The sequence below is a fragment of the Babylonia areolata genome, chromosome 22 (assembly GCF_041734735.1).
Source record: "Babylonia areolata isolate BAREFJ2019XMU chromosome 22, ASM4173473v1, whole genome shotgun sequence".
NCBI classification, from domain to species: Eukaryota; Metazoa; Mollusca; class Gastropoda; order Neogastropoda; family Buccinidae; genus Babylonia; species Babylonia areolata.
In genome coordinates, this window is record NC_134897.1 from 41262632 (window position 1) to 41289909 (window position 27278).

The 27278-nt window shown below is 43.3% G+C and overlaps 1 protein-coding gene across 2 annotated transcripts in view; it reads left to right on the top strand.

Annotated features, from left to right (window-relative positions):
- Nucleotides 1-27278, top strand: part of LOC143297451 (unconventional myosin-If-like) — a 77231-nt gene that overhangs the window by 11633 nt on the left and 38320 nt on the right. For both annotated transcript variants that reach the window (XM_076609831.1, XM_076609832.1), the window contains exons 4-15: nucleotides 1850-1944; nucleotides 4734-4821; nucleotides 7361-7450; nucleotides 8219-8296; nucleotides 8923-9007; nucleotides 9856-9959; nucleotides 13247-13379; nucleotides 16022-16218; nucleotides 18068-18235; nucleotides 20979-21149; nucleotides 22950-23116; nucleotides 26368-26449. In XM_076609831.1, coding sequence (XP_076465946.1) covers nucleotides 1850-1944; nucleotides 4734-4821; nucleotides 7361-7450; nucleotides 8219-8296; nucleotides 8923-9007; nucleotides 9856-9959; nucleotides 13247-13379; nucleotides 16022-16218; nucleotides 18068-18235; nucleotides 20979-21149; nucleotides 22950-23116; nucleotides 26368-26449 — 1458 coding nt within the window. The remainder of the gene's footprint in view (nucleotides 1-1849; nucleotides 1945-4733; nucleotides 4822-7360; nucleotides 7451-8218; nucleotides 8297-8922; nucleotides 9008-9855; nucleotides 9960-13246; nucleotides 13380-16021; nucleotides 16219-18067; nucleotides 18236-20978; nucleotides 21150-22949; nucleotides 23117-26367; nucleotides 26450-27278) is intronic.

The following is a 27278-nucleotide window of genomic DNA, read 5'->3' on the forward strand; positions in this document are numbered from 1 at the left end:
AGCATGCACACCCCCGAAAGCATACATGGCAGGGTAAAAACGGTCATACACGTAAAAGCCCACTCGTGTATATACGAGTGAACGTGGGAGTTGCAGCCCACGAACAAAGAAGAAGAAGAAGAAGTGCTTTTAAATTAGTGTGATAAGATAAATGGTTTTTGCCGAGCAAATTTGAAACAGTCCAAGGGGAAGATACGGCCAAGATAACGGAACAGCACCTGACATTCTGACCTATGAACCGAATCTTTTTCCTCATTGTGGTGACAGATCTTCTCTGACAAAGCATACTAGTCAGTGGGCAGTCAAGGAGTTAAAAATAATAACCTGACCCATCTTCTATTGTCGCTGATCCACTCAGCACAACGGCTGATTGATGTTAGGCTCAAGTGGCTGGCATAATAGCAAGGCCCTGATGATGATGGTGATGATGACATCGTTCTGTTTCCGTCCTCGAAGGGCACAGAAGTTCAACAGTGTGCGATTGTGGAAAGGAGTGGTGGCCATGTGGTAATGCATCTGCCACTGAATCTGAGCACGCAGGATTCAGAATCCCACACTCGCCAGTATTTCCTCTCTCTCCAGTAGTAGCTACACCGTGAGTGGTGGTCTGGATGCTACGCATTTGGATGGAATGATAATCTGAGGTCCGGTATGTAGCATGGAACGTAGCATTCATAAATGAACCCATGGCAACAACAAAAGGGTTGTCCCTAGCAAAAATTCTCTAGAAAAAAATATATATCCAGGTTTATAGGAAAACATATACATTTGCAAGCTGAAAAAGGAAAAAAAACAACAAAAAAACCAAAACAAACTAATCTAAAAAGGGTTGCGCTGCAATGTAATGGATTGGTCTCCCTAGGGGAGAGCAGCCCTAATTTCAGAGAGAGAAATCTGTTGTGACAAGAGTAATAGAATGCAATACAATACAATACAATGCAATGCAGTGCAATGTAATGCAGTGCAATATAATGCAGTGCAATATAAAACCAATGCAGTACAATACAATACCATATAAATTTAGTTGACATGGCTGTATGTTGGTGGTGGTGTTAGAGAGCATGTGTTGCCATAACTGTCCCTTTTTGCATTGGCTGATTGATAGATATTACCTTTTTTTTCTATTTTTTGATTACCTGGCCTTTTTTTGTCAAAACAAAATATGATGTACGCACACAAAGATGGGATGGTAGACATCTGCACCTATAAATACCACACACACACACACACACACACACACACACTAATTGATAATAATGGTGATTGAAAAAAACAGGCGTCCTATAAGAGACCTTTGATCTATAAATATCACATGCACACACTAGTTAATAATAATGGTAATTTACTAGACCACTCATCCTGTTGGAGACCTATGACTTATGAATATCACACACACGATAATTGATAATAATGGTGATGTAGGACCACTCACCCTGTAAGAGACCTATGACCTATAAATATATTGTAAGAAACCTGTGACCTGTAAATACATGGTAAGAGACCTATGACCTGTAAATATAATGTAAGAGACATGTGACCTATAAATATATTGTAAGAGACCTGTGACATATATATATATATATATATATATATATATATATATATATATATATTGTAAGAGACCTATGACCTGTAAATATATTGTAAGAGACCTGTGACCTATAGATATATTGTAAGAGACCTATGACCTATAAATATATTACAAACACAGTTGTACAACGAGTGGTAAAAAAAAAAAAAATAAATAAATAAATAAATAAATAACCATCATTGTTTTATTTTTTGAGTATTTATGGTGACGCGGGGAGACGACTGCTGGCCACTCACTGCATGTTGCTTTGTCAAACAGGCGCAGTACGAGAACCCTCCCCATGTGTATGCCCTGGCCGATGACATGTATCGTAACATGATGATCGAGATGGAGAGTCAGTGCGTCATCATCAGGTGAAACGAAATGATTACACAGTCACCAGATTTTTTGTTTTTTGTTGTTTTTCTAATTCAATTTTTATTTGTTTGTTTTTTGTTTGTTTTTTTTTGTTTATTTATGTATTCATTCATTTATTTGTTATCAGGTAAAATGATTACACAGCCATAAAGCCATTAGATTTTTTTATATGTATTTTTTATTTTTGTTTGATTATTCATTTATTTGTTTGTTTACTCATTTATTTATTCATTTATTTGTTATCATCACGTAAAATGATTACACAGTCATAAAGCCACTAGATTTGTTTAATGTATTTTTTTATTTGTTTGATTATTTATTTGTTTATTCATTCATTTTTTCATTTATTCATTTATTTGTTATCATCAGGATACATGATTTCACAGTCATAGAGCCACAAGAACTTATTTAATTCTTATTTCATTTCATGTAATTTGTATTTGTGTATTTCTTTAAATATTCATTCATTTATTTATTTATTCATTTATTTGTTTATTGGTTTGGTTGGGGTTTTTTTGGGGGGTAGGGGGGGGTTTGCTAACCCTTCTTCTGGACCTGTTTTAAAACACACACACACTTCAGTTTCAAGTAGGAGTCAAAGTGTGCTGACTGATTCTTATACACAAGGCAAGGCAAGGAGTTTACTCTGTGTGCCCCCTGGAGGCATTGAAACATTACACACGTTCACCATCCACACACATCCAGTGAATACAGAAAAGAGTGATGTCAAGAACAAGAAGTAGGCTCATTCGTTCGTTCAATCACTTAATATACACATTGACAAGTACTGTTTCACTCATAATACAAACAAACATACAAAAACAGCACACAAAAAATCAGTTGAAAAAAAAAAAAAAAATTTTAATAAATAAATAGATAAATAAATAAATAAATAAATCGTATCAATTACAAAACATTAATAAAGTGAGCTGCGAATAGCAGAAACCAAGGATTTAAGTTTTAACAGTATTCTGTTTTTTATTTTTCTTCTTCTTTTTTTTTTTTTTTTTACACTACACCACATCTGCTGTTGAAAAATCAGTAGATAAATAAATAAGGGAGCTTCCGAGTCAGTGAATCTTCCAGGCTATTTCTCTTCACTTCCCTGAACAACATGACCATGAGATCATTCACCAAGCAGTGCGGAGCAGTGAACTGTGTACATACAGCAGTACTACAACTGACACGCGCTGAGCCGTCTCGTAAACTGCGTGTCAGATATCAGGGTAGACTTCTTCACACATGGGACATCAGCACGTACTGAACATCAACACTTACATTATAGACACAGTACATCAACACGAACGTCTTTCACACAGGGTATCACGTACGTCTTACACACAGGATATGACATGCATGTTACACACGGGACAACAAATACATCTTACACAAGACATCAGCACAACCATACATCATAGAAACGGGACATCAACACAAACATCTTACACGCAGGACGTCAACACAAACATTACACACGGGACATCAACACAAGCATCTTACACGCAGGACATCAACACAAACATTACATAAGGGACATCAACACAAACATCTTACACACGGGACATCAACAAAAGCATCTTACACACAGGACATCAACACAAACATCTTACACACGGGACATCAACACAAACATTACACACGGGACATCAACACAAACATCTTACACACAGGACGTCAACACAAACATTACACACAGGACATCAACACAAACATTATACACGGACATCAACACAAACATCTTACACACAGGACATCAACACAAACATTACACACAGGACATCAACACAAACATCTTACACACGGGACATCAACACAAACACCTACACACAGGACATCAACACCATAAATCTTCCGCACAAGGCATCAACACACACACACATATTACGCACAGGACATCAACACACGTACATCATACGTATACAACATCAACACTCACACACATCTTACGCACAGGACATCAACACACATACATCATACGCATACATCATCATACACACACACTTTCACACAGGACATCAACATATACATCTTACACACAGGACATCAACACTTTCATCTTGCACATGGGACTGCACATACATCTTACACACTGGAATTGAACACAAACATTACACACAGGGCAGCACATACATCTTACACACAGGATATCAACACTTAATCTTATGCACAGTACATCAGCACATACATCTTACACTGCTGGACATTAACACATACATCTTACACACTGGACATCAACACAAACATTACAAACAGGACGTCAACACACACACACACACACATCTTACACACAGGACACCAACACATACATCTTACACCCAAGACATCACATATATGGTGCACACATGACATTAACACTTACATCTTGCACACAAGACATTGACACATATATCCTACACACAGGTTATCAAGATGCACACCTTACACTGCAGTTGTGTTTCTGTGTTTAACACTGATTGTTCCCTTGATATTCATTTATATGTGTGTGTGTGTGTGCATTTTTTTTTCTTTTTTCAAGTTATATTTTCAGTATGTTTTTAAAATATTGCTATGTATGCATGTGTACATGTGTGTGTGTGTGTGTGTGTGTGTGTGTGTGTGTGTGTGTGTGTGTGTGTTCTTCAGCATGCCCATGTACAGCGCACATGAATTTCTTGGGGGTTCAGGGGGGTAGGGGAGTGGGGCAGAGAGTACTGTGTGCAGTGTGTATAACTCTGTGACCAACAAGAAGAATGCTGTGCGTGTGTGTGTGTGTCTGTCTGTCTGCTGCGGACTGTTGACTGAGCAGCGGGGAGAGCGGGGCAGGAAAGACGGTGGCTGCCAAACACATCATGAGCTACATTGCCAAGGTGTCTGGGGGAGGCCCCATGGTGCAGGTACGTACGTACCTATAAGAATAACTTTATTATCTCCAACTGGAGAAATTTGGTCAGGTGCATTATCACAACATAGACAAGTAAACGACATGGGGACCATAACTGTAAAAGTCAACAACAGCTTTTACGAATATTACGAAGATACAAATGTAAAAAAATATCACATACATCGTTTCATACATACATCCACACACTGCAGGTAATAACTAGTATTCTTAATGTAGTGGTCGTAGTGGTGTGTCCATCGAGATCGATGATGACCATCGTTGTCATCCAGCTGGGGGATGGGGGGAGGGTGGTGGTGGGGTGGCGGGGAGGATGCTCATGAATCTATCTGTGTGTAAAAACAGTAGGAATTAAGAAACATTATTTGAATATAATTATAAACATAGCCTACTATACTGCACATTGATTATAATAGACAGATAAGATTAGAATAAAGATGAATTGCGGAAAACCACAACCAGATAATCAGCACACACCCGCAACCACCACCACCACCACCACCACCACCCCCCCCACACACACACACACACCTCCCACCCCACACACGCGGATTACTTGATTAAACATGTCTCTGCCTTCATCGTTAGGGTTGCCCTGCCAAGAACTTTTGTCTTTGATTGCACATAATGTACTGTACCGGGACCCACTGGTGCTGCAGACTCTGTCAGGGGGTCTGGATTCCTGTCCTGTTTGAATTACTAGCCCGCTCCATGCAGAGAAGTCAAAAGTAGCTGCAGGATAATAGCCTCCCTTGTTATGTTACTTCCCTTGTGTGGGTCTACTTGTCTTGTGTGGGTCATGGTTAGTATGTTAGATGAAATGTAGTTTTAGGGGTGAAAAAAATCCTTTTAGGTTAAAGGTCCCATAGCCTCTTACGGTTGTATGGGCAGTAAATTCATATCCACTCTGTCAAGTGGCAGGTATAGGAAGGTGTGGCCCAGTCCTCTCCTTCCACTTAAAAATACCCCAACTGCCTGTAATGGTCATTTCGTTTTTTATTTCTCAGGTGTGTGTTTTTTTCGAGACAGTACATCATTTCTATGGAGCAGAATCCTCTGCACAGCATGACATATCAAAGCGCTTACACGCCAGTCATTCACAAGCATGCAAAGCTCTGATTCAGAGGGGCGAAAGATATTTGTATTTGTATTTCTTTTTATCACAACAGATTTCTCTGTGTGAAATTCGGGCTGCTCTCCCGAGGGAGAGCACGTCGCTACACTACAGCACCACCCTTTTTTTTTTCTTTTTTTTTCCTGTGTGCAGTTTTATTTGTTTTTTCTATCGAAGTTGATTTTTCTACAGAATTTTGCCAGGAACAACCTTTTTGTTGCCATGGGTTCTTTTACATGCGCTAAGTGCATGCTGCACACGGAACCTTGGTTTATCGTCTCATCCGAATGACTAGCGTCCAGACCACCACTCAAGGTCTAGTGGAGGGGAAGAAAACATCAGCGGCTGAGCCGTGATTCGAACCAGCGCGCTCAGATTCTCTCGCTTCCTAGGCGGACGCGTTACCTTTAGACCATCACTCCACATTAGATCAGTTTAGTTTCAGTTTCAGTAGCTCAAGGAGGCGTCACTGCGTTCGGACAAATCCATATACGCTACACCACATCTGCCAAGCAGATGCCTGACCAGCAGCGTAACCCAACGCACAACCACATTAGATACAACTTTTAAACACATGCAAGTGGAAGGCGAAAGAGAGGAGCTCATTCCATGTATAAGACCTTGAGACAGAAAAAGAGCAGCGGCTGACTCTTGAGTGTTTGACTCTTAGAATGCAGAATTAGTGTGGATCTGAAACTGATTGAAGAGAGCAGAATTGGGTGTGTAGGTGTATTATTTATATGTATCGATGTGATATGCTGGTATTCTTCATATATGAATATTATTTACTGCTGTCATTCATTACGTAAATTATTTATCAATATGATATTATTTTTCAATATGTTTTACTGTTATTCATCTATTCATCGTATATAAATATCTATTGCTGTCGTTCATCATATATATATATTGGTACTTGTTGTTGTCAGCGGTGATGATAACTGAAATGTACTCAGCACTTTGGTCTCTGTGTGTATAGAATAGAATAGAATAGAATAGAATACTTTTTATTGTCATAAAACCTTAAAGTTTATAAGACACAATGAAACATAAACATGAGCATTTAAGAAGAGAAACAAATTTCGCCAGCCTTGGCTGTATTTCTGTTAGAAGGATCAGTTCACTAGGCTTTGCATTTGGACGACATATATCGATTAGGAATCTGTGTCTGTAAGTATTGTACTTTACACAATTGAATCTACACAGGTGAATCTCATCTTCTAAACTGTTACAAGTATCACACAGTCTTTGTTCTTTCGGTGTATTTTTATATCTTCCCTGTTCGATTTGTAAGTCATAGACGCTGATTCGTAACATGGTCAGTGCTTTCCTGTGTTGTGTATTTGCTATATTTTTTAAATACGGTTCAATTTTATAATTTGTCACAGCGTTCTTATAAAATGCTAATTTATGTTTGCAGCGAGTGAAAGACGTCATTCTAGAGTCCAACCCACTTCTGGAAGCCTTTGGCAATGCCAAGACAGTCAGGAACAACAACTCTAGTCGATTTGTAAGTAACACTCTTGTCATAGCAATAGGTTTTTAGTTCCTTTATAAGCTCTTGCTTTTGTTGTGGAAATAACAGGTTGCACTGATTTGCAAGGGTTGTATAAGCAAACAGTTATTGATTTGAAAGTTCTGCTGTTTTTTGTGGAAATAAACGGCTTCCATTGATTTAATCACTTTTGGTGTGTCTGCAGATTTATTTTTTTCAAAGGTCAGATGTTATTGTTTAAAGAACTCTAATCCATTGATTTATTTTTAGTCTTGTTGTTTTGAAGGAAACATTATTTGACATTTTTTTGTTTGTTTGTTGTTGTTGTTGTTGTTGTGTTTTTTTTTGGGGGGGGTTGTTGTTTTTTTGTTTTTGTTGTGTCATGAGCATTAACTCTGGTTGGTTTGCAAGTCATGCTGTTGTCAGATATTCAAAGAAACAGAAAAACAAAACAAAAAACAACACTGTTTAGGATGAGATCCCCCTTCACCAGGTCCATTACTTGAGGTGATTGCTCCCTTTGGCCGTCTCATGTAATTCCTGAATAGATCTCCAATCAAAACCAAGCTCCGTGATCAGGTTGTTGTGAACACCCTGCTGCTGCCGGAGCTTCGAAATGTTGGTCACCCACCAGTGACGCATGCTTCCTCGTTATTTTTTATTTTATTTTATTAGTTTTTTGGGGTGTTTTTTTTAATTCTTTTTGAGTTTTTCGCATGCAATTCCACATGTTGTTGTTTTTTTCAGGTCTGTTGTATTTCACCTTTTCTTTTGGCCCTTTAGGGGAAGTATGTGGAGATCCAGTTCAGTCGTGGAGGAGAACCAGAGGGAGGAGTCATCTACAACTTCCTGCTGGAAAAGGTGGGTACAGGTCAGGCAGTCTGTGAGACACACGCACGCACGCACGCATGCACACACCCATGTGCACGCACGAGCATGCGTGTGCATGCACACATACACACGCATGCATGCACGCACAAACACACACACATACACATACACATGCACACACACAGTCCCCCCTCTCCCCCTCCCCTGGCGCTCACAAGCACACACTTTTATTTATTGTTTTTTCTTGTTCTTCTTCTGTTTCTTGTTTATCATCATTATCATCATCGTCATCATCATCTTCTTCTTTCTTCTTCTTTTTCTTCTTCTTCTTCTACTTCCTCTCATTGATATCCTGTCACACACACACACACACACACACACACACACACACACACAGATATAGTACCCTACACAAAAATAGAAATCACAGAAAATAGTCAAAGAAATGTTCAAAATGGCTTTCAGAGACGTACTGTTTCATGTGGTCATAAATGACATTGATATTGCTGTTGATGTGCCTAAGATCTCTCTCTCTCTCCCTCTCATTCATTATATATATGTGTGTGTGTGTGTGTGTGTGTGTGAAAGTACTGAAATACAAAAACAAAAATTTTTTTTCAAGTTGCTTTGAAAGACGTGTTGTTTGATGTGGTCAGTCCCGAGTGGTCAGCCAGAACCAGAACGAGCGGTCATTCCACGTGTTCTACCAGCTGTGTGTTGGGGCCACCAATGAAATGAAAGGTAAGCTGGACAGCAACAACAACAAAAAAAATCATACAAAAAACCATTTAAATTAAAAGTTCAGACTGCAACAGATGAACCCAATGTGGCTGTGTAAGTGAGCGGTGTGGTAGTAATATGTCACTGAAACGGTGCAGATGATGAAACAGCAAAAAAAAAAAAAAAAAAAAAGAGAGAGAGAGAAGAACGAAGTTTATAGAGAATAAATCTTTAAAAAAAATAAAAATAACGGATTAGAGAAATATGAAAACAGACCACTTCAAAAGTAAGCTTAACTCTCTCCATACGAACGGCGAAAGAGACGACGTTAACAGCGTTTCACCCCAATTAACATCATCAAAATATTGCAGTCGGAAGGCTCTTATACTGAAGAGGTAAATGTTGACAAAGAAAACCACAATTCTGACGACGGAAGCTAAAGGTTGGGTCATTCAGACACCCACTGGACATCCGAAGGGTCTGTGTAGAGGAGAAGAGAGGACTGGCCGTACTGAGTGAGTTAAGTCAAGTACTTCTTTTTCTTTTGCACTTTCTGATATGGTTATACACAATGTGGTTGAGCATGTATGTATGGTGTGTATGTGTGTGTGTGTATTTGTGTTTGTGTGTGTGTGTATTTGTGTGTGTGCTGTCTGTTTTGCTAGCGTTTGATTGTTTCTTGCTGCTTCTGTCTGTATGTGTTTGCGTGTGGTCGGTGCTGTAGACATGCACCCTGAAGTACTGAAGTAACATTCATCATTGAAAAAGGCCTGACAGATCGGAAATTTGGATTTTATTTTATATTATTTTGGCAGTTTGTGTGTGTGTGTGTGTGTTTCTTGTTGAAACAGTGTTTTACTATTTGGCAGAAAACCTGGGTATCACGGGCCCTGACTACTACTACTACCTGAACCAGAGTGGCACCTTCACCGTGGATGGCACTGACGACAATCAGGAGTTTCAGGACACCCTGGTAATTCAGAACAATGATGATGATAGCAAGAGAGGCAAGGCCTTCAAGACTCACTTGTGATAAATTCAGTCCCCTAGCATTAATTACAGAGTAATTTCCCTTTTTTTTACCATCTGCACCAAAACGTTTGCAAAATAAATAAAAATTCCATGCTTAGCAAAAGAAGTTCCTGTCAGAACAGCACATGATAATAATGACTCCTCTTGTTGTTGTGTCAGAATAAGAGGTCAAAGTGCCAAGTTTAGAGAATACAAAAAATATAAATATAACAGTAAATGCAGTTTGCATATAATTAGGCTTCTTTTTTTAATTTTTTTGTGCCCATCCCAGAGGTGCAATATTGTTTTAAACAAGATGACTGGAAAGAACTGAATTTTTCCTATTTTTATGCATAATTTGGTGTCAACTGACAAAGTATTTGCAGAGAAAATGTCAATGTTAAAGTTTACCATGGACACACAGACACACACACACACACTCACACACACACACACAGACAACCGAACACCGGGTTAAAACATAGACTCACTTTGTTTACACAAGTGAGTCAATAATAATAGTAATAATAATAAAATAATAATAATAATAATGATCTCAATAATAATAATGATAATATTAATGGATCATCATAACAATAATCATCATACTCATTATCATATTAATAGTAATAATAATATTATCACTCAGCTGTTGCTTTCTGACGAAGTCATGTGAGTATTAGGTGCAAAAGTACTAGCCGTCAGGTAGACGTGTGCTGTAGCAAGCATTGGACGTGTGTTGCACCAGCTCTTGGAGAAATTTCCGTGACACCAGCAACGATCATGGTTTTTCTGGTTTGTGTGCTTGAGCGTGAGTATGATGTGTAACTGTGTATGTTTGAACTTCTGGATCTGGATAAGTATACATTGCTGAAGCCAAGGATTGACTAACTGCAACAGGTGGGGTAGGGGGTGGAGAGGGGGTGGGGGGGGGGGTGTTTGGGGAGGTTGTGCACAGGAACAGGGCGAGTTGTGTTGGCTCTGGGCCGTCTGCCTGAAGCCAACGTGGATGTCGCCGTCAGATGGATTATTATTCTCCACTGTTGTTCAAACAAAGGAGTTCTTATATTCTTTAGTGTTTGGTGGTGGCGCAACAAAACGTCTGCTGCTGTTTGTTGCTGAGCATTCAACGATGTTTTGTGGGATACAGTCCCTGTAGCGTCTAGGCTGTACATGATGCTAGCTTTCGTTATGTGGCTTTACAAAGCTATCTGGTGGCAGTGCTGCCACCAACTGCTCAGCCACTCGACGTTAGAAGGTCAGCCTGAGGCCTTGACGTCTGTCTTGGAGGCTCTGGAGCTGGAGGCCCATACTGCCCCTCTCCCTGCAGCATGGTTGTCATACTGCCCCTCTCCCTGCAGCATGGTTGTCATACTGCCCCTCTCCCTGCAGCATGGCTGTCATACTGCCCCTCTCCCTGCAGCATGGTTGTCATACTGCCCCTCTCCCTGCAGCATGGCTGTCATACTGCCCCTCTCCCTGCAGCATGGTTGTCATACTGCCCCTCTCCCTGCAGCATGGTTATCATACTGCCCCTCTCCCTGCAGCATGGTTGTCATACTGCCCCTCTCCCTGCAGCATGGTTGTCATACTGCCCCTCTCCCTGCAGCATGGTTATCATACTGCCCCTCTCCCTGCAGCATGGTTGTCATACTGCCCCTCTCCCTACAGCATGGTTGTCATACTGCCCCGCTCCCTGCAGCATGGTTGTCATACTGCCCCTCTCCCTGCAGCATGGTTGTCATACTGCCCCTCTCCCTGCAGCATGACTGTCATACTGCCTCTCTCCCTGGTGCATGGCTGTCATACTGCCCCTCTCCCTGCAGCATGGCTGTCATACTGCCCGTCTCCCTGCCCCTCTCCCTGCAGCATGGTTATCATACTGCCCCGCTCCCTGCAGCATGGTTATCACACTGCCCCTCTCCCTACAGCATGGTTATCATACTGTCCCTCTTCCTGCAGCATGGTTATCATACTGCCCCTCTCGCTGCAGCATGGTTATCACACTGCCCCTCTCCCTGCAGCATGGTTGTCATACTGCCCCTCTCCCTGCCCCTCTCCCTGCAGCATGGCTGTCATACTGCCCCTCTCCCTGCAGCATGGCTGTCATACTGCCCCTCTCCCTGCAGCATGGTTATCATACTGCCCCTCTCCCTGCAGCATGGCTGTCATACTGCCTCTCTCCCTGCAGCATGGTTGTCATACTGCCCCTCTCCCTGCAGCATGGTTGTCATACTGCCCCTCTCCCTGCAGCATGGCTGTCATACTGCCCCTCTCCCTGCAGCATGGTTATCATACTGCCCCTCTCCATGGAGCAGTAGTCCCCTGTTGTGAAGCGGGCAGCATGATGTTGAAAGCACGCTAGTCTGTCGATGTTGCCTTGATGGTATGGGTCCCGTACATTCACCCTATATTCCATGATGGATCTGACAGGGGTCATGTATGCTGTTCTCTTACAGTGCATGCGACAGTGATGTAGTTTCCGTCACAAGATTTTGCCAGGGACGAACAACCCTTTTGTTGTTGTGGGTTCTCCTGCATTGCACTAAGATCACATTGAGCACTCTGTTTACCGTCTCATCTGAATGACTAGCACCCAGACCACCACCACTCAAGGTCTAGTGGAGTGGGGGGAGAGTACTGTGTATGGGACTCAAACCCATGGACGCTCACTTCCTAGTCTGGGCATGTGACCACTGGTCCAGCTCTCCACTGCTTGTGGAGACTTTCAAGTCTGGCCTTAAAACCCATCTGTTTCCAAGATAGCCTCCTTCCCGAGCTTCTTACCCTATTGTCCTCGTTATTCATCTATCACGATATTGTATTGTACATAAGTTCTATGTTTATGTTTGCACATGCTTATGCAATTTTGACGTTGGTGTTGTGAATTAACTCTCGCTTTTTTTTTTTCTTTTCTTTTTTTTTTCTTCTTCTTTTTTTCCAATTATTATTTATGCCCAGAGGGCTGGATGTAAACAAGTACTTTGTGCTTACTCCTTTACCCTCGTAAAATAAAATTTCGTTCGTTCGTTCGTTCTTCTTTATCTTTTTGTTTATCAAGTATAGAGTTATGCATGTGTGTGAATGACTGGTTTGAAAGTGTTTTGATTTGTCTCTGCACAAAATTCAGTGCTATATAAATACCAGTTATTATTATTATTGTTGTGTGTGTGTGTGTGTATTGTCATGTGGTTTTTCTCCTCACGAGTTTCTCTCTCTCAGTGTCTCTCGTTTTCCTCCGGCCCCCAGAGGGCGATGCAGGTGATCGGCATCGACAACGACACACAGATGACGGTGCTGTCACTGGTGGCCGGCATCCTGCATCTGGGCAACATCAGCTTCCAGGAGGAAGGCAACTACGCTGTCGTCGCCTGTGAAGACTGTGAGTGGAGTGGAGTGTATTGTGTTGTATTGTACTGTACTGTATTGTATTGTGTTGCATTGTATTGTATAGTGTTGTGCCAATAGAATGTGATTGATATATATATATATATATATTATTTTTGTGTGTGTGTTTGTGTGTTTGAGAAACATTAACCCTTATTTTACCTTGATTTATGCAAACGTGATGATAAACCTAGTTATGTTCTTGTGTTGTTTTCTGAAATCCCCCATGCCCCAAAAGTCAAAGGTGAATTAAATCTTTAAATCTTGTGTGTGTGTGTCTGTGTGTGTGTGTGTGTGTGTGTGTGTGTTTATATATATTATTTACTTAACAATAGAATACCAAATGGTCGGCTGCTGCGGACACCCAAGCAGTGCTGGAGTGCATGGTGGAATGAGTCACAACCTTTCAGGTTTGTGACAATTAATGAAGTGTAAAGTCGAGTCGGATCACACCAAAGGCAGTCCTCCCCAAAACCCCTTCAGTGCGTTGTATTGTGTGGTGGAAAGTGTACGGCATAAGCCTAAAGTCCTTGGGAACCCCAAGGCAACCCTCCCAAAACCCCTGCATCATGTTGTGTTCTGTGGTTGAAAGTATATGGCATAACCAGCCTAAAGTCTTTGGGAACCAAGTGTGTGGCATAACCTACCTAAAGTCCTTGGGAACCAAGTGTATGGCATAACCTACCGTAAGTCCTTGGGAACCAAGTATGTGGCATAACCGACCTAAAGTCCTTGGGAACCAAGTGTATGGCATAACCTACCTAAAGTCCTTGGGGGACCAAGTGTATGGCATAACCTACCTAAAGTCCTTGGGAACCAAGTGTATGGAATAACAGCCTTTGGGAACCAAGTATATGGCATAACCTAGCTAAAGTCTTTGGGAACCAAGTATGTGGCATAACCGACCTAAAGTCCTTGGGAACCAAGTGTATGGCATAACCGACCTAAAGTCCTTGGGAACCAAGTATGTGGCATAACCTACCTAAAGTCCTTGGGAACCAAGTGTATGGCATAACCTACCTAAAGTCCTTGGGAACCAAGTGTATGGCAGAACCTACCTAAAGTCTTTGGGAACCAAGTGTATGGCAGAACCTACCTAAAGTCCTTGGGAACCAAGTGTATGGCATAACCGACCTAAAGTCCTTGGCGGACCAAGTGTATGGCACAACCTACCTAAAGTCCTTGGCGGACCAAGTGTATGGCATAACCGACCTAAAGTCCTTGGGAACCAAGTGTATGGCAGAACCTACCTAAAGTCCTTGGGGGACCAAGTGTATGGCAGAACCTACCTAAAGTCCTTGGGAACCAAGTATGTGGCAGAACCTACTTAAAGTCCTTGGGAACCAAGTATGTGGCAGAACCTTCCTAAAGTCTTTGGGAACCAAGTGTATGGCAGAACCTACCTAAAGTCCTTGGGAACCAAGTGTATGGCATAACCTACCTAAAGTCCTTGGGAACCAAGCATGTGGCAGAACCTACCTAAAGTCTTTGGGAACCAAGTGTATGGCATAACCTACCTAAAGTCCTTGGGAACCAAGTGTATGGCATAACAAAGTCCTTGGGAACCAAGTATATGACATAACCTAAATTAAAGTCTTTGGGAACCAAGTATATGGCATAACCTACCTGAAGTCCTTGGGAACCAAGTGTATGTGCAGAACCTACCTAAAGTCTTTGGGAACCAAGTGTATGGCAGAACCTACCTAAAGTCCTTGGGAACCAAGTATGTGGCAGAACCTACCTAAAGTCCTTGGGAACCAAGTGTATGGCAGAACCTACCTAAAGTCTTTGGGAACCAAGTGTATGGCAGAACCTACCTAAAGTCCTTGGGAACCAAGTGTATGGCATAACCTACCTAAAGTCTTTGGGAACCAAGTATGTGGCAGAACCTACCTAAAGTCTTTGGGAACCAAGTGTATGGCATAACCTACCCAAAGTCCTTGGGAACCAAGTGTATGGCATAACAAAGTCCTTGGGAACCAAGTATATGACATAACCTAAATTAAAGTCTTTGGGAACCAAGTGTATGGCAGAACCTACCTAAAGTCCTTGGGAACCAAGTGTATGGCATAACCTACCTAAAGTCTTTGGGAACCAAGTGTATGTGCAGAACCTACCTAAAGTCCTTGGGAACCCAGACTGGTCTAAGACAATCCTCCCAACACCCCTCACATTACGTTGTGCTGTGTGTTGTGGTGGACTGCTTCTTCTTCTTCTTCTTCTTCTGCGTTCGTGGGCTGCAACTCCCACGTTCACTCGCATGTACATGAGTGGGCTTTTACGTGCATCACCGTTTTTACCCCGCCATGTAGGCAGCCATACTCCGCTTTCGGGGGTGTGCATGCTGGGTATGTTCTTGTTTCCATAACCCACCGAACGCTGACATGGATTACAGGATCTTTAACGTGCGTATTTGATCTTCTGCATGCATTTACACACGAAGGGGGTTCAGGCACTAGCAGGACTGCACATATGTTGACCTGGGAGATCGTAAAAATCCCCACCCTTTACCCACCAGGCGCCGTCACCGTGATTCGAACCCGGGACCCTCGGATTGAAAGTCCAACGCTTTAACCACTTGGCTATTGCGCCCGTCGGTGGACTGCATTACATTGTGCTGTGTGTTGTGGTGGGCAGTCCTGCAGTTCCCGGCCTACCTGTTTGGCATCGACATGGAGATGCTGCGCAGCAAGCTGACTGGCCGCATCATGGACAGCAAGTGGGGCGGCAAGACAGAGACCATCGACATGAAGCTCAACAAGGAGCAGGCCGAGTTCACCCGCGACGCCCTGGCCAAGGCCGTCTACACCCGCGTCTTTGACTACCTGGTGGAGGTCGGTGTGTGTGGGAGTGTGTGTGTGTTGGGGTGGGGCATGTGTGGGGGTGGGAGTGGGTGTATGTGTCTGCAAGTGTGGGGGGGCGTGGGGGAGGGATGTGTGTGTGTGTTTGGGGGGGGGGTATGTTTGTGTTTATGTGTGGGAGGGGTATGTTTGTGTCTGTCTGTCTGTCTGTCTCTCTCTGTCTCTGGCCATCTACACCTGCCTCTCCGACTACCTAGTGGAGGTCAGTGCGTGTGTTGGGGTGGTGGGGGGTGTGCGTGTGTGTGTTTGTATGTGTGTTTGTGTGTGTGTGTGTGTGTGTCTCTCTCTCTCTCTCTCTTTGTGGCCATCTACGCCTGCCTCTTTGATTACCTGGTGGAGGTCGTGTGCGTGTGTGTGGGTGTGTGTTGGGCCAACAGCAAAGTGAGAGCTGTGTTATCAGTGGTTTCTCCATTGCAATGGGAAATCATTACAGCTTGGTCTTTTGTGAAGGACTGTGACTCTCAAACTAGGAGGCAAAGTTGCACTGGCTCTTAGTGCTGCAGCCTTGGGGGCTAGCTGGCCTTTGGGAACTGTCCGAATGCCAGTTGTCAAAAAACCCGTTTGGCCGAGAGAGTGGGGATGTAACATGGGCAAGACGCTCGCCACTATAATCAAATTCTAGCCCAGATGGTCGGGACAGCAGTTGCGTCCTCTGCTGTTGTGATAGTCGTCATTCATACATGTCACTGCAGACAGTGATGTGGTAATGATGCGTGACCTGCAGCATTGCAGGCAGTGATGTGGTAATGATGCGTGACCTGCGGCATTGCAGGCAGTGATGTTGTAATGATGCGTGACCTGCAGCATTGCAGACAGTGATGTGGTAATGATGCGTGACATGTGGCATTGCAGGCAGTGATGTTGTAATGATGCGTGACCTGCAGCATTGCAGACAGTGATGTTGTAATGATGTGTGACCTGTGGCATTGCAGACATTGATGTTGTAATGATGCGTGACCTGTGGTATTGCAGGCATTGATGTTGTAATGATGTGTGACCTGTGGCATTGCAGGCATTGATGTTGTAATGATGCGTGACCGCAGCATTGCAGGCAGTGATGTGGTAATGATGCGTGACCTGCGGCATTGCAGACAGTGATGTTGTAATGATGCCTGACCTGTGGCATTGCAGGCAGTGATGTGGTAATGATGCGTGACCTGCGGCATTGCAGACAGTGATATTGTAATGATGCGTGACCTACAGCATTGCAGCAGTGATGTGTAATGATGCGTGACCTACAGCATTGCAGGACAGTGATGTTGTAATGATGCGTGACTGCGACATTGCAGACAGTGATGTTGTAATGATGTGTGACCTGGCATTGCAGGCAGTGATGTTGTAATGATGCGTGACCTTACGCATTGCAGGCATGATGTTGTAATGATGCGTGACCTGCGGCATTGCAGACAGTGATATTGTAATGATGCGTGACCTACAGCATTGCAGACAGTGATGTTGTAATGATGCGTGACTGCGACATTGCAGGCAGTGATGTGGTAATGATGCATGACCTGCGGCATTCAGACAGTGATGTTGTAATGATGCGTGACCTACAGCATTGCAGCAGTGATGTGGTAATGATGCATGACCCGGCATTGCAGGCAGTGATGTGTAATGATGCATGACCGCATTGCAGCAGTGATGTGTAATGATGCATGACTGCGCATTGCAGGCAGTGATGTGTAATGATGCATGACCGGCATTGCAGGCAGTGATGTTGTAATGATGCATGACCGGCATTGCAGGCAGTGATGTTGTAATGATGCATGACCTGCGGCATTGCAGGCAGTGATGTTGTAATGATGCATGACTGGCATTGCAGGCAGTGAACCAAGCCATGAAGAGGCCAGGTCTGGAGATCAACATCGGCATCCTGGACATCTACGGCTTTGAGATCTTCCAGAAGAACGGCTTTGAGCAGTTCTGCATCAACTACGTCAACGAGAAGCTGCAGCAGATCTTCATTGAGCTGACCCTGAAGGCAGAACAGGTGACCCCACTCACCCCTCTGAGCTCTTTGTGTTGGGCATAACGTTTTCTATGAATAAGGTGTTCTTTGTGTTGGGCATAACATTTTCTGCGAATGGGTGTTCTTTGTGTTGGGCATAACTTTGTGTTGGGCATAACGTTTTTTGTGAATGGGTGTTCTTTGTGTGTTCTTTGTGTTGGGCATAACGCTTTCTGTGAATGGATGTTCTTTGGGTGTTCTTTGTGTTGGGCATAACGTTTTCTGTGATAGGTGTTCTTTGTGTTGGCCATAATATCAGTGGAGTGATGGCCTAGAGGTAACACGTCCACTTAGGAAGCGAGAGAATCTGGGCGCGCTGGTTCGAATCACGGCTCAGCCGCCAAAATTTTCTCTCCCTCCACTAGACCTTGAGTGGAGGTCTGGACGCTAGTCATTCAGATGAGACCATAAACCGAGGTCCCATGTGCAGCATGCACTTAGCGCACATAAAAGAACCCACGGCAAAAATAGGGTTGTTCCTGGCAAAATTCTGTAGAAAAATCCACTTCAGTAGGAAAAACAAATCAAACTGCACGCAGGAAAAAAAAATTTTTAAATGGGTGGCACTGTAGTGTAGCGACGTGCTCTCCCTGGGGAGAGCAGCCTGAATTTCACACAGAGAAATCTGTTGTGATAAAAAGAAATACAAATACAAAATACAAATACAAGTGTTTTCTGTGAATGGGTGTTGTTGTTGGAATGTGGGAGCATGGTCTGACATTGTGTTGTTCTGTGGATGTGTCGCCTTTTTGTCTGCACACGTGTCAACAGTTTCTCTCTTAGGGTTTGAATCTCGGTAACGGCACCTGGTGGGTAAAGGATGGAGATTTTTCCAATCTCCCAGGTCAGCCTATTTGCATACCTGCCACTGCCTGAAGCCCCTTAGTGTGTATACGCATGCAAAAAATCAGATACATGCGTTAAAGATCCTGTAATCCATGTCGGCGTTCATTGGGTTATGGAAACAAAGTACATACCCAGCATGCACACCCCTGAAAACAGAGTATGGCTGCCTACTTGACGGGGTAAATGAACAAAACGGTCATACACGTAAAATGTTACATGTCTGTCTGAGTGTGTATGTTGCATGCCTGAAATCTGATGGAATGACACAGGAAACAAATGATGAGTGCCCTATGGCAGCCGTCAGTGGCTCTACCCAGGTGGGCAGCCTGTTGTGCAGATGACCCCGTGTTTGTAAAGCGCTTAGAGCTTGGTCTCCGACCGAGGATGGGTGCCATATAAGTCTCCAAATCAAATCAAATCAAGTATTGATGCATCTTGTATTGAGTGTCAAGAGAGAACTGAGTTGGGCTGAAGTGGGAAGATAACTTAAGATAAGATAAGAATAACTTTAGTATCTCCGACTGGAGAAATTTGGTCAGGTGCATTATCACAACATAGACAAGTAAACAACATGGGGACCATAACTGTAAAAGTCAACAACAGCTTTTACGAATATTACGAAGATACAAATGTAAAAAAATACCACATACACCGTTTCATACATACATCCACACACTGCAGGTAATAACTAGTATTCTTAATGTAAAAACAGAAAGAATTAAGAAACATTATTTGAATATAATTATAAACATAGCCTACTATACTGCACATTGATTATAATAGACAGATAAGATAAGAATGAAGATAAATTGCGGAAAACCGCAACCAGATAATCAGCACACACCTGCACCCCGCACCCCCACCCACCCCACACACGATGGGAAGCTGAGATGAGGGGGAGGGGCTTGGTGGATGTCAGTGAGGAAGCAGTGAAAGGTGCTGAGTCTTGTATAGGATGACATTTATAGTTTGATTTTGATTTATTTGCTCTTCTTCTTCTTCTTCTGCTTTCGTGGGCTGCAACTCCCACGTACACTCGCATGTACACAAGTGGGCTTTTACATGCATGACTGTTTTTACCCTGCCATGTAGGCAGCCATACTCCGTTTTCGGGGGTGTGCATGCTGGGTATGTTTTTGTTTCCATAAACCACCGAACGCTGACATGGATTACAGGATCTTTAACGTGCGTATTTGATCTTCTGCATGTCTTTACACATGAAGGGGGTTCAGGCACTAGCAGGTCTGCACATATGTTGACCTGGGAGATCGTAAAAATCTCCACCCTTTACCCACCAGGTGCCGTCACCGTGATTCGAACCCAGGACCCTCAGATTGACAGTCCAACGCTTTAACCACTCAGCTATTGCACCCGTCGATTTATTTGCTCAAAACGTCTTGATGGATATGTTGTTTTTTTTTTGTTTTTTTGGGGGGGTTTTGTTTGTTTTATTGGGGGTGGGGGGGGGGGGGGTAGGGGGCGTGGGGTATGTGCCACAATACTAGGCAAAATGAGAGAGGGGAGAGAGATGAGAATGAGGAAAGACAGCCACAAATGTAATGGGGTTTGTTGGTTTTTTGTCGTTATTTTGGGGTTTGTTGGGGTTTTTTTTCGTTTGTTGGTTGTTGTTGTTTTTTTTATATATAGTGCATGTGACTTTTTTCTTTCCATACTTTTCTGATTTATAGTTTAAATAATGCATAATAGCAAATAATATTAAAAATAATTACAAATAGTATTATTATTGTATGTCTGTATGTCTCAAGTAATGTGAAACTCAAAATAAGAAATGTTTATTTTAAAAAAAGAAAAGAAATTTGAAATTTTTTTTAAATGATTCGACACAAACTGGATGTGGGGGGGGTGTGTGTGTGTGCAGGAGGAGTACGTGCAGGAGGGCATCAAGTGGACGCCCATCGACTACTTCAACAACAAGGTGGTGTGCGAGCTGATCGAGAACAAGAGCCCTCCAGGCATCATGTGTATCCTGGACGACATCTGTGCCACCATGCACGCCGTGTCGGAGGGCGCCGATGAGAAGCTCATGCAGGTGTGTGGGTGGGGATGTGGGGTGGATGGGAGGGTAGGAGGAGTGGGGTGGGGTGGAGGGCAGGCAGGGAGGGAACTGGGTGGTGTTGTGTTCGTTCTTTAGTTGAACGTCTTTTCACTGTAAGTGATATTAGACAAGGGTAGGAAAAAAAAATCGAGTGGGAGGAGGGGGTGCTGGGGCGGAGGGCGGTGGGGGTGGGGGGGAATTACTGTGTACGCATGCGAGTAAGTGAAAGTGTGTGTGTGTGTGTGTGTGTGTGTTACATATAGAAAATGATTGATTTAAGTTTTGTTAAAAAACAAAACAAAACATAACAATATAACATATTTCTACATATTTCTAATGAAAAACTAAATACTATAACAGCGAACCAACTGGACTACTTAACAAGGAGTTGAAAAAGTCATACATTAACAATGGACTGCTGAAGATCATCAACGCTGAAGATGATTTCAGTTCAGGAATTTGAGTTGGTGTTCTATGTGTGTGTTTTCAGAGGTGGTGGTGTGGGGTTGAGAGGGGAGGGGAGGGTGTTTTTTTATGTGTGTGTGTTTGTGTTCGAGGATGTGTGTGTTTGTGAAGATGTGTGTTTATATGTGTGTGTGTTTGTGAGCATGTGTGGATGGGTGTGTTTGTGAGTATATGTTGTCTAAGGATGTTTGTGTGTGTGTATTTGTGTGTGTGTGGAAGTGGTGGATTGGGGTGGGGTTCAGAGGGGAGGGGTTGTTGTGTGTGTGTGTGTGTGTGCGCGCGCGCGCACGCGCATCCTTGCAGGGGTGCGGGTAAGGTGAGACTAGGTGTGTCTGTATTACCTTATTCCAACACAAACTCACCAACCAACAGAGGATCTAGCGTGATTCATTGTGTCTTTCTACATGTAAGAGACCTGGGGGTACTTCTTCTTTCTTCTTCTGCATTCACTCGTATGCACACGAGTGGGCTTTTACGTGTATGACTGTTTTTACCCCGCCATGTAGGCAGCCATACTCCGTTTTCGGGGATGTGCATGCTGGGTATGTTCTTGTTTCCATAACCCATCGAACACTGACATGGATTACAGGATCTTTAACGTGCGTATTTGATCTTCTGCTTGCATATACACACGAAGGGGGTTCAGGCACTAGCAGGTCTGCACATATGTTGACCTGGGAGATCGTAAAAATCTCCACCCTTTACCCACCAGGCGCCAAACCTGGGACCCTCAGATTGACAGTCCAACGCTTTAACCACTCAGCTATTGCGCCCATCGACCTGGGGGTACCTGTTCAGAGGCTGTTTGAAAACATGAGGAGAGTGGTGGTTCCTTGCTGCTGCCCTCTTTCATGTGGAGTGATGGCCCAGTGGTAACCTGTCCACTTAGGAAGCAAAGAAAATCTGAGAGCATTGGTTCAAATCCCACAGTCACCAGTATTTTATCCCCCTCCACTAGACCTTCAGTGGTGGTCTGGATGCTAGTCATTCAAATGAGACAATAAACTGAGGTCCCATGTGCAGCATGCACTTAGCACATGTTAAAGAACCCACAGCAACAAAAGGGTTGTCCCTGACAAAATTCTGTAGAAAAATCCACTTCGATAGGAAAACAAATACAACTGCAGGGAAAAAAAAAAAAAAAAATGGGTGGCACTCTCAGTGTTGCAGTACATTCTCCCTGGAGAGAGCAGCCCGAATTTCCCACAGAGAAATTTGTGATGACAAATAGAGTAATACGATACAATACAGTACATGCCAGAGAGCTGTAAGTAACATGTAAGAGGAAGTCTAAGTGAGGTGTGCTGTTTTCCCCCCCAATGTATGCAGAAACTGGCGGGCCACGTGGGCACCAACAAGCACTTCCAGGGGACCAGCGTGGGCTTCATCATCCACCACTACGCCGGGCAGGTGTCCTACGACGCCGTTGGCTTCTGTGAGCGCAACAGGGACGTCCTCTTCAACGACCTCATCCAGCTGATGCAGGGCAGCAATGTGTATGTCATGCTGTGCTTTTTGGCGCTGCTTTTTTGTTGTTGTTGGTGTTTATTTACTTTATATATAGATAGCCGAGTGGTTAAAGCATTGGACTTTCAATTTCAGGGTCCCAGGTTTGAACAGCACCTGGTGGGTAAAGGGTGGAGACTTTTCCGATCTCCCAGGTCAACATCTGTGCAGACCTGCTTGTGTCTGAATCCCCTCCATGTGTATATGTGCTCAGATCAGATACGCATGTAATCCATGTCAGAGTTCGGTGGTTTTGGAAACCAGAGCACACCCAATTTGCACACCCCTGAAAACAGAGTATGGCTGCCTACATGGCGGGGTAAATAAACAAAATGGTCATACACGTAAAATTTTACATGTCTGTCTGAGTGTGTATGTGTGCATGCCTGAAATTTGATTGAATGACACAGGAAACGAATGATTAGTGCCAACTGAAGCCGTCACTCGGCTTTACTCAGGTAGGCAGCCTGTTGTGCAAATGACCCAGAGTTTGTAAAATGCTTTACAAGAATCCATATCATCATCATTCATCATTAATTGGGGCGGTTGCCAAGTGGTAATGCGTCTGTCGAGGATGTGAGAAAATCTGAGTGCATGGGATCAGATTCCACACTCACCAGTATCCTGTCTGATCCCTCCACCTCCACTATACCTTTAGTCTTGGTCTGGATGCTAGTCATTCGGATGAAATGATATACAGAGGTTCTGTGTGTGTGGCATGCACATGAAGGAACTCTCGGCACCAAAAGGGTTGTTTTTGGCAAAATTCTGTCGAAAAAAATCACTTTGAAGGGGAAATAAATACACTTGGAGTCAGAAAATTATATAGAAAAAGAAAAAAAGGGTGCAGCTACTATAGTGATGTGCTCTTCCTGGGGAGAGCAGCCCAGATTTCACACAGAGCCATCTGTCACGACAAAGAATAATGGAGTGATGGCCTAGAGGTAACGTGTCCACCTAGGAAGTGAGAGAATCTGAGCGCGCTGGTTCGAATCACGGTTCAGCCGCCGATATTTTCTCCCCCTCCACTAGACCTTGAGTGGTGGTCTGGACGCTAGTCATTCGGATGAGACGATAAACCGAGGTCCCATGTGCAGCATGCACTTAGCGCACGTAAAAGAACCCACGGCAACAAAAGGGTTGTTCCTGGCAAAATTCTGTAGAAAAATCCACATCGATAGGAAAAACAAATAAAACTGCATGCAGGAAAAAATACAAAAAAAATGGGTGGTGCTGTAGTGTAGCGACGCGCTCTCCCTGGGGAGAGCAGCCCGAATTTCACACAGAGAAATCTGTTGTGATAAAAAGAAATACATATACAAAATAATGCAGTACTCCAGTTTACTTACTCTCATTTCTTCATTTTCTAACCCGTGTGTTCAGGCCGTTCATCAGAAGCCTGTTTTATTGATGATTGTTAAAGAAGGAAGTATTCAAATCATTTATTTATTTAGTTTCCTTATTTACATAAGTGTATTTGTTTATTCATTTCTTCATTTTCTAACCCCTGTGTACAGCGCTTAGGCTGCTCATCAGAAACCTGGTTCCATGATTATTATTTCATTATTTTCTTGAACTGATGATTCCAAAAGAATGTATTATTCAGTCATTTATTCAGTAAGTTTCCTGATTTACTGAAGTTTATTTATTTGTTCATATCTAAAAAAAATAATGATTTCATCGTTCATTCAGTTTCCATAAAATTGAAGTTTAACTACACATACTTTACTGTGACCCACTAGTGCAGACTCCGGCAGGGAGTCCGATTCCTGTCCTGTGCAAACTACTACCCGCCTATGCGGAGAAAACAAAAGTAGCTACAGTCAGTAACCTCCCAGAAGCAGGTTACCTCCCCTCTGTATCCCTGACTAGCTTCCTCTTTTGACGGCACCTAACCGTAACCAGTGCAGTGAGCAGAGAGAACAGGAAGCAGGGAGGGTCTTAAATGTGGGTCATAGTAAGTATGTTACTTCAACGTAATTTTAGATAGAAATTTTCCTTTTTTACTTGATTGATTGATTGATGTGGATACTTCTATAGTGACTATCCTCAGTCAGCGACCAAGCTCTAAGCGCTTTACATACACGGGGACATTTGCACCACAGGCTGCCTACCTGGGTAGAGCCGACTGACGGCTGCCACTGGGCACTCATCCTTCGTTTCCTGTGTCATTCAATCAGATTTCAGACGCACACACATACACACTCAGACAGACATTTAACATTTTACGTGTATGACCATTTGTTTGTTTTTTATTTACCCCGCCATGTAGGCAGCCATACTCCGTTTTCGGGGGTGTGCATGCTGGGTAAATTCTTGTTTCCATAACCCGCCGAACGCTGACATGGATTACAGGATCTTTAACGTGCGTATTTGATCTTCTGCGTGCGCATACACACGAAGGGGGTTCAGGCACTAGCAGGTCTGCACATATGTTGATCTGGGAGATCGGAAAAATCTCCACCCTTTACCCACCAGGTGCACCGAGATTCGAACCCAGGACCCTCAGATTGAAAGTCCAGCGCTTTAACCATTCGGTTATTGCACCCGTCATTTTACTTCACATACTTTACCGTGACCCACTAGTGCAGAATGGCACGACAAGGTGGAGGGCTCACCTGTTGTACTGTCTGTGCACGGCGATGGCTTGTTGTGCGACCACTGCGGAGGCGATGCCTGTTGAGCCATCCTTGCTGAAGTGTGAGACGTCTCTCAGGTAGAAATCAGTAAGGGAGCAGGGTTTTTCCCGAGTGGGCAAAGGCGAGAGATGTGGACCATGCTCTGTCTTCGTGAGCTCTGGCTGAGGAGGCGTTAAGATAAACGTAATATTAGGAAAAAAATCTGTTTATTTATTTGTTCATTTCTTTGTTTCCTTAACGTCTGTGTGTGTTACCTTCAGGCCATTCATCAGAAACCTGTTTCCTTAACGTCTGTGTGTGTTACCTTCAGGCCATCCATCAGAAACCTAACGTCTGTGTGTGTTACCTTCAGGCCATCCATCAGAAACCTGTTTCCTTAACGTCTGTGTGTGTTATCTTCAGGCCATTCATCAGAAACCTGTTTCCTTAACGTCTGTGTGTGTTATCTTCAGGCCATTCATCAGAAACCTGTTTCCTTAACGTCTGTGTGTGTTATCTTCAGGCCATTCATCAGAAACCTGTTTCCTTAACGTCTGTGTGTGTTATCTTCAGGCCATTCATCAGAAACCTGTTTCCTTAACGTCTGTGTGTGTTATCTTCAGGCCATTCATCAGAAACCTGTTTCCTGAGGACGTGAGTCAGCAGACCCGAGGTCGCCCCACCACTGCCAGCAGCAAGATCAAGGTCATTAATAATAATGATAATGATAATAATGATAATTAGTATGTATATGGCGCTGAATCTTGTGCACAGACAAATCAAAGTGCTTTCAAGCCGTTCATTCTCACGCATGCATAACTCTAAACTGGGGAAATTGAAGACAAGGAAGAGGCAGAGGAGGGAAGCTGTCTTGGGAAGAGGTGGGTTTTAAGGCCAGACTGAGTGTGAAGACCCGACGTAGCAAAAGAGGAAGTTCATTCCAAATGCAAGGTCTAGAGGTAGAGAATGAACGGTGGCTGACATTGGAGTGTTTGAATCTGGGTATATTTAAACAGAGCCGATCTGAAGCTGATTGATCTCTTTGATTTGTTGTTTTATCAGTTATTTTTTATTTGATTAACCCATTCAGTGCCTGAGGTTTTCTTTCTTTAACACAAAGAACTGTAGAGATACAGAAAGAAAGTACATGTTTTTATGAAGGAAAATAAATGAGGATACTGAATCTAGACTTTTTTCCCAGTTTCATTTTCTCAAGGAGGTGTCACTGCATTCAGACAAATTCATATATGCTTCACCACATCTATGTGTATCATTATATTGAGGAGTGTGGTAGGATGTGTCGATAATGAGTATTGGTGTGCTCACAGCCGATGTGTTGTGTGTACAGACACAGGCCAGCAAACTGGTTGACACTCTGAAGAAGTGCACTCCTCACTACATCCGCTGCATCAGACCTATTTCTGTACACAGGCCATGTGCAGATAATGTGTACTGATGTGTGTAGACATTGTGTAGTTGTGTGTAGACAATGTGTCATGGTGTGTACAGACGCAGGCCAACTAGCTGATTGACA